The sequence below is a fragment of the Myodes glareolus genome, chromosome 25, assembly GCF_982192425.1.
Source record: "Myodes glareolus chromosome 25, mMyoGla1.1, whole genome shotgun sequence".
In the NCBI taxonomy this organism is placed as follows: domain Eukaryota; kingdom Metazoa; phylum Chordata; class Mammalia; order Rodentia; family Cricetidae; genus Myodes; species Myodes glareolus.
In genome coordinates, this window is record NC_142050.1 from 40,083,016 (window position 1) to 40,090,726 (window position 7,711).

The 7,711-nt window shown below is 38.9% G+C and overlaps 1 protein-coding gene across 1 annotated transcript; it reads left to right on the top strand.

Annotated features, from left to right (window-relative positions):
• Positions 1-1,005: 1,005 nt before the first annotated feature.
• Positions 1,006-6,211, top strand: LOC146889632 (prolactin-inducible protein homolog). The gene is made up of 4 exons (XM_085683778.2): positions 1,006-1,402; positions 2,905-3,007; positions 5,570-5,681; positions 5,992-6,211. The coding sequence occupies exons 1-4, from the start codon at positions 1,197-1,199 to the stop codon at positions 6,117-6,119; spliced, it is 549 nt and encodes a 182-aa protein (XP_085539904.2). The 5' UTR covers positions 1,006-1,196; the 3' UTR covers positions 6,120-6,211.
• The last annotated feature ends 1,500 nt before the right edge of the window (positions 6,212-7,711 follow it).

Consider the following 7,711-nt stretch of genomic DNA (forward strand, 5'->3'; position numbering starts at 1 on the left):
AAAATTAGAGAAGCCAAAAGCAAGGAGGATAAGACTTTGCCTGGAAGTTTCCGGATTATAATTCCTGCACATCCAATGTGTGAAAGGAAAAGTGTTGGCTCACGACCCGCAAGATCAAGTTCTCAGCACAAAGGAGATTTATTTGCCCTAGAGAGACAGGAGAAGGGAAAAAGGACAAACACAGGAGATAGGGGAACACAGGAGTAGTGGAAGAGAACAAGGATAAGGGAGCAGAGACATTTGTCCTATAGGGACAAAGTCTGCCTCTGGATAGAGAGGAGACAAATGTGGCATATAGGAAAATGGCAGCTTATAGAGGCACAAGGCTAAACCCCACATCAGGATGTGTTTAATTTTAATTGGTCATGTTATTAGGTGAGGCAAAGGGGACTTTTGGTAGCTGGACCTCAATATTTTGATAACTAGACCTTGGTAGACAGCTTAAGGAGGAGGACGTGGTCAACTAAAGGAATAGACCATGGTGGCTAACTTCAGGAATGTGATCTAACGGATTTTTAGGAAGGAGAGGGAATGGTGTACAAGGGCAAGGCCTGCCAGAACCATGCTCACCACGCTCTGGCTTTCCAGAGTTCCTTCAGTGTGAACCGAGGGCTTCTTGAAGAACCAATACACAAGAAGTTAACCTGCCCCAATTTTTCTTCTCTGATAACATGGTTAAAATTATATCAAATCTATTTGCACCCTTTTTTCACACGTGCCTTTTTTATAAATATATGCCTTGAATTTTTAAGAAACTTTCTCTGTATGCCAGGGAAAACATCATTTCCTAAGGAAGACACTTTGTACCTAAAGACACAAATATGGGAAGTTGAGTAATAATAAAATTTTGAGTCATGGCTCAACTATATAAAACCTTTTAGTTGGAGTTTTCTGAGATACCAGGGAGATGAGATTCTATGGTCTTAGAAGACAGAAAGAAGTGATTAGCATTTAAATATCTCCATAGTAAGAGAAGGTAAGAATGCAAAAAAAAAACAAAAAAAAGAACAGATTTTTCTTAGAAAGAATTGGAACTGGATCCATCCTAATAATCTAAGAACATACTGACCAAAAAAAAAAAAAAAAGAAAGAAAAACTTGTTTCTTATTCACTACAATCTAATTTGAAGTTCCAACTGAATACTGACCTTCGCTACAGAAGAATAAACAAGGTCACAATGGAAGGGATCCCAACATATGACAAATTTAGCTGGGTGGAGCTGCCCATCTGCTTCATTGTCTTCTGCAAATAAAAGGAGAGATCTGGGTTCCAGATGGCCAAGACTCAGGAGTATCAACTCTTGCAGCATGCCTTCTCTTCAAGTTCTCTACCAGCCCGGAGCTGTTATGTGTCTCCTGATTGTGTGCTTAATTCTGGGGACTGCCCATGGCCAAAATGATTGGTAAGGCACCCCCTTTTTCTATACAACCTTCCTAGAGCTATGTTCCTACTTGGTGGGGACACATATTGGATTCTTATTCACTATTTGTGGCTGAATTTCACTTTTCTAAACTCTGAGGCAACATGTAGCTTCATTGTATTTCCTGATACCAAATGACTAAGAGACAATTAAATATTTCTGCTTAAAATGATTTATCTGCCTGGGTTTATAGCCCCATGAATTTCATCAACATGAGAAGTATGGGGACAGAGGGGAGCCTTGCCTGCATTTTGGGGATAAGCCATGGATAGGAAATAATTCACCTCTAATTTTAAGTTTGCTGTGCAGATGAAAAGGAATGCATTTTTAAGACTTCCCTGGTGACAGAGTGGATGTCTTGATTAAAATAACAACAAAAACCAAATTAATCAATAACCCACAAAACAATCACCTAAATTGTACGATAGAAGCCAACATTATTCATCAACTCCAATATGCAGGGCTCTGTTGACCACAACTGAAGGTTAGTTTAAACAAAAAAAAATGCACAAACTTGATCATATACCCCATTCTATGCCTGTTATGTACCTTCTACACTTGTTATGCGAGGTTCTTTGTGTGATTAATCTATTATCTAAATCTGTAACTGAAGAGGGAAAGAAGCATCAGATTCTCATTTTTATAGGAGAAAATGGTATACAAAGTTCCTAACCTTTTGACAAGAGGAAAAACTTTAGTTACAGGAAGAAATCTGAATCCATTAACAGTACACAGAATCATACGTGAAAGGAGACTCTACCAGATGGTAATGAACCCATGGAGGTTTAGCTGGGAATATTTACCTGCTAAGGGAGAAAATTCCTGTAAGAGAGGCAGAGGGCTGGGTAACATAGGAAATGAGGCCAAGAGGATTGGAGTAGAGTTGAGAATTGAACTTTTGTCAACTAGAACTGTATGTTTTCCCTACTTCAGGCCTAGGGGGAACAAGCAGACAGAAAATGGTCAGATGAATCATTTGTTACTATGAAGCTGGGCTGATCTACATGATTGAATAATGAGACCCAGAAATTTTTAAACCCTTCTGCTACTTCAATTTTTGGAAGGGGGGTGAGATTTGGAGAGTTTTAGACAATTGTATAGAGAAAAAAGAAAGATGAATGCACCGAGGTAGACTGTGAAATTGTAAATTTCCACCGTGGAATGATGATTAGGAACAGACAAAGAGAAAGAACCTTGGCCAGCCACAGCCTCCACATTCAAGAGGGTGTCGAGGACTGTGACTTTTTTCATTATTATTATTCTGGCCTCCATTCACCTCATCCTGTTAGATATGTGTGTTGGCTAGAAACACACGGAATACTTTGAGAAAAGTCGGATGCAGAAGGTCCTTTCAGAGTAGTGTTAATCTTTATAGGGTCCCCCAAACAGTTGGCCCCGCGGGCTCTCTCTACCTGTCCATAAAAGAACACCTGAGTATTGGACTTTAATGTGATTCTCTGTTTCTACATTTTCTACTCTTACAGGCGCAAACTACTTTCACTAAACATGAAAATTTCTCCAATGAAAAATGCAAATCAATTTGAAGTAAAACTCACAATTACAAACAATGAAAATAAATGTATGGCGGTAAGTGAATAATTGAGAGTTAGCACAAAAAAGTACTATAGTAAAGAAGTTTCAGTGAGTTAATATTGTGCTAAATGCTGCCCTTTGAAGCATTTTTTATGTATAGCTTTGAAACTCAGAAAGGTTGTGTTAGAAATGTATGTGTTAGAAACTCCTAAGAAAACTAATAAGGTGGTGAAGGAGATTGGTGAGTGGGGGCTTTTAATTGTGGAAAAAAGGTCTTCATAAGAAAACAAAAAGGACGTTTAAGAGGAAAGGAAAACGATTGGAAACCAAAAAAATTAAGGAAAATCACAATGAGACAAAGACAAACAGGAGTGGCAGTGAACAGGAAACACTATTGGTCTTGTGTCCCTACCTCCTCTCTCCCCTGACTCCACATCATGCAGCAATAGTGGAGAGTCAAGAAGATGCAGATCAATATACTCTGGAAGGAAGGGGAAATAGGAGAAAGGTGACTGCTGTCCCTCAGGGTGAGGGCCTATTTACACCCAATAAGCACAGACACATTGTCTCTACCTTCATTCTTGTGTCTACTTTTTCCTTCAATTGTTCCAAACCGTTTGCCTCTTTCTCACTATACTAAACAATTCCTTAACATTCTCCTTGGTCTTTTAGAAAAAGTTCAAACAAAATTAAAGTTCAGGGGCTGGAGATATGATTCAGTGGTTAAGAGCACTTACTGCTCTTTGGGGGGACCCCAGATGGGTCTTGTTATAGGGCATCTAATACCATCTTCTAGTGTTTGTGGACACTGGAAACACACATGCACACATGCACACATGCTCATACACACACAAACACAAACCCCTATATATACTTATAAAACATTTTTTAAAAACTAAAATAAAAAATCATTATAAAAAAGAAGGGAATTTTTTAATTATACCAAGAGTCATATTAGAAATACAGGGTAAAAGTCCTTGGTATTTAACCAGACTAAAAATAAATGCTAGCAATGCTGTTTGATCTGGAATTGGGCAGATATGCTGATTGTCTCTACTTAGTTTTAAGCACAGATGGCTTGTACGTCAAGTACAAGAAGTCATTCATTTTATATGACCACTGATTAAAAGTTTTAAATCTTCTGACCGACAGAAAAACAACATCTAAATAACAGTAGGACAAGAATTTTCAAGTTGGCACCATTTCTCTTTGTGCAATAAACGTGTTACTTTAAGTCAAAACCGGTATCTTTCACTCAGAAAGTACAAAGTGTCATGACCTCATGCAAGGGATACAGGAATCAGTACCGCCATCTTCCAGCGACAGAAAGAAAAATCAGTGTCACAGGAACTTTGTCTCAAAGCCAGAAAACAAAAGTCAGAGGGCTGGAGTTATGAACTCCATTTGTTTGCCAGTCTTTGTCATAGTCAGGTCACCACACCAGAGTAGACAACCTGTGCCTCCTGCTTTAACACCTCTTGCTTCTGGAGAGGTTTGCACCATTCTCTTTGACTTGAATTTAGAGATCTTCAGGCTCAGAGCAAGTGCAAGGGAACTAATGCCCTATATATGATGCAACAATATTCTTCAATCCTCACATTTCTAAAATAAAGCGTTTAGTATTCCAACACTAAACCAGCTGATGAGTCAAACATACCCAGACTCATACCCTCAAACACACACACACACACGCACGCGCGCGCGCACGCGCACACACGCACATGCATGCATGCATGCACTCACAGTTTTATTCCCTTATATGGGAAACGTAATATATGATAACTTGTTTGTGTTTTTCAAGGTTTTCTTCTTTTATTGATTTTTATTGATCTCTATATTTTTCTCTGCTCCCCTCCCTTCCCCTCTCTTCCGTTCAACCCTTTCCCATAGTCCTCTTGCTCCCAATTTACTCAAGAGATCTTGTCTTTTTCTACATCCTATGTAGATTAGATCCATGTATGTCTCTCTTAGAGTCCTCTTTGTTGTCTAGGTTCCATGAAATTGTGAATTCTAGACTGGTTGTCTTTGCTTTAGTTCTAAAAGCCAGTTTTGAGTGAGTACAAATGATAACTGGATATCAGCATAGAGAAGAATGAAAATAGATCCATATCTATCACTATGCAAAAGCTCAAGTTCAAATGGATCAAAGACCTTAACATAAAGCCAACCATACTGAACCTCATACAGAGAAAGTATGAAGTATACCTGAACGCCTTGCCACAGACGGCCACTTCCTAAATATAACCGAGTTAGAAGAGACACTGAGAGAAACAATAAATGGGACCTCCTGAAAATGAAAAGCTTCTGTAAAGCAAAGGACCTGGTCAACAAGATATATGACAACTTGTAAAAAGCACTTTTAGACTCCAGGTATTCACTATGCCAGAGAAAACAGTAGTTTTCCTTCTTAGACTCAATGGGGGCTAAAGTTGAATTTGACACATAAACGACAGAGAACTTGCTAAGTCTTAAGCATATCCTGATAGTTAAGAGGAAATACTTGGTATTCCAAGCATATACTGCCCTGGGAATTGCTTATGTTGCTTCATGGTCAACCCCAGGTTGCTGTCTCTGTATTGACACTCTTTAACCTTTCCCCCACTCGTTTTGCTTCAGGTCAAAGTCAGCACTGAGGACAACCCAAACATCAAGTACCTTAGTGCTCAGGCAAAATACACGGCTTGCATATGTGCCAGAAACAACTTCTTCTGGGAAATTCAAGTCTCTGGTAAGTGGGAACATTTCCTCCCTGCTCATGAAGGTCAGAGAGTATTAAAGGTCAGGATGTATCAGAGTATTCAAAAATAAATAAATAAAAGAATCAACATGACAGCAGGATACTGTCAAGTAATACTGACAAGATACCAAGTTGACAGGAAATGGGGCGACAGAAAGAGCTCAAACTAAGGGAAGGGAGTTCAAACAGCTACTGTACCTTGAGTGAAGAAAATGGAATCATTGTATGTTTAAACCAGGGAGGGGTGGGGTTGCAGCTATGTGGAGTTCATGAGCTAACAGATCTGCTTTTCTTTCTATAGCAAAAACTTTCCTACAAGGGAGGGCAGAAGTTGTGCCAGCTAAGGGCATATGTCCTGATGGTGAGAAAACACACCCAGTAACCACCTATATGGGGACTGTGGCTCATGAAATCCTTGTAACACGGTAAACTGGAAAGTCTTCTATAGATCATGGTCACCATACTTCCCAATGGGAAAAGTGTTCCTTTCTTGTATGTATCTCTGCAGAAAGAAAAAGAAAGAGAAGAAGGTGAAATGAACTCTGTGTTCAAACATCTATGTAAAAATAAACTTCTGCAACTCCGCATTGAACTATCTGTATCTTTGTTCCAAAAATGACTGCTCTATCTGCCCAAATAGTCAAAGGTTTCTTTAACACAAGAAACACACACACACACACACACACAAAATGATGTAATGAGCATTCAAATCCTAGTGACTGAGGACAGGGCTGGGTCTCACCACTTGGCATAGAAGAGAGCATGCACAAAGTCAGAATGAGCAACTGTTCCCAGAGTAACACTGAAATCTGAAAGCAGAACTAACAAAAGGTTTCAAGTTATTCCACCATCATAGTTCAACTCCATCTAGCTGTCCCTCCTGACCAGATGACCTGTACTTTTCTTCTTTTCAACTACTGGCCAGAAAAAGACTCAGAGTTCATGGTGCATTTGGAAGCCCAGGCATTTTGTGTATTGTGATTTTTTAAAGTCAGAGAGATCTCAGATAGAACACAGAGTGATATACCTGAAGCCTGAAGAAAGATAAGAAGGCAAACCAATGCCAGTAGACAAGAAGAAATAAGACCAAATAAGGAACCATGAATAGGTCAAATGAACAACTAACTAATTCTTTTGATATATGGACAATACTGAAAACAACCCATAAAACTAAACAAAAGAAAAAAGAAGTTCTAAATTTACAAAATTAGAGACAAATGTTACAACACCTCTCCATTACCCAATCACCAGAAAATCCTGTGTAAAGTTATACTACAAGTCAGAAAACCTGGATAAATTTCTAAACTGATATGGCCTACCAAAAATAAACTGAGATCTATACAATTTAAATAAACTAATAACAGCAATGATATTTTAGCAGAAAGTGTGTATCTGCCTGCACAGAAGAGCTGAAGTGTTGGCTAGCAGCTTATGAGAATCTTTGTTCTTCCTGAGAACCTGGGATTGATACTTAGCATTCAAATAGTGGTTCACAGTGTCCAGTAATATGTTTTCAGGGCTAAGCATTGGTATAGGATTGTAACTGATGCATCTACAACATCACTGCTGCACCTAAGGCTCGGAGTAAAGAGGGAACAAAGATAGTAAGAAGGAAAGGAACAAGTTTGTTTTGAGATTGTGTCTCCCAGAAATGTCAGAAGCTTCACCCATGATGTCACATCAAGATGACTACATAAGTATGACCTGAACAAGCACAATACTAGTATACATTTGTGGTGGTTTTATGTGGGATTCCCCACTGTATGTTGTAAATATGTTTCATTACCTTTGGTTAATAAAGATGTTTTGGCTTATGACAGGGCAGAATATATCTAGGTTGGAAAACTAAACTGATTACTCAGAGAAAGAAAGCAGAGTCAGGCAGGTACCATGTAGCTGCCAACGGAGAAGACACCAGAACCTACTGGTAAGCCACAGCCTTGCGGTGATATACAGATTAATAGAAACTGGCTAATTGAAGATATAAGAGTTCTCTAGAAATATTGCTGTGCCATTGGCCA

What these genes read in the sequence shown, in the direction of transcription:
- LOC146889632 (XM_085683778.2), top strand. Translation starts at nt 1,197, where the DNA reads ATGACAAATTTAGCTGGGTGGAGCTGCCCATCTGCTTCATTGTCTTCT. An exon ending in ATGAAAATAAATGTATGGCG is followed by an intron (nt 3,008 to 5,569) that starts GTAAGTGAATAA and finishes GTTTTGCTTCAG; the next exon opens with GTCAAAGTCAGCACTGAGGA. An exon ending in CTGGGAAATTCAAGTCTCTG is followed by an intron (nt 5,682 to 5,991) that starts GTAAGTGGGAAC and finishes TTCTTTCTATAG; the next exon opens with CAAAAACTTTCCTACAAGGG.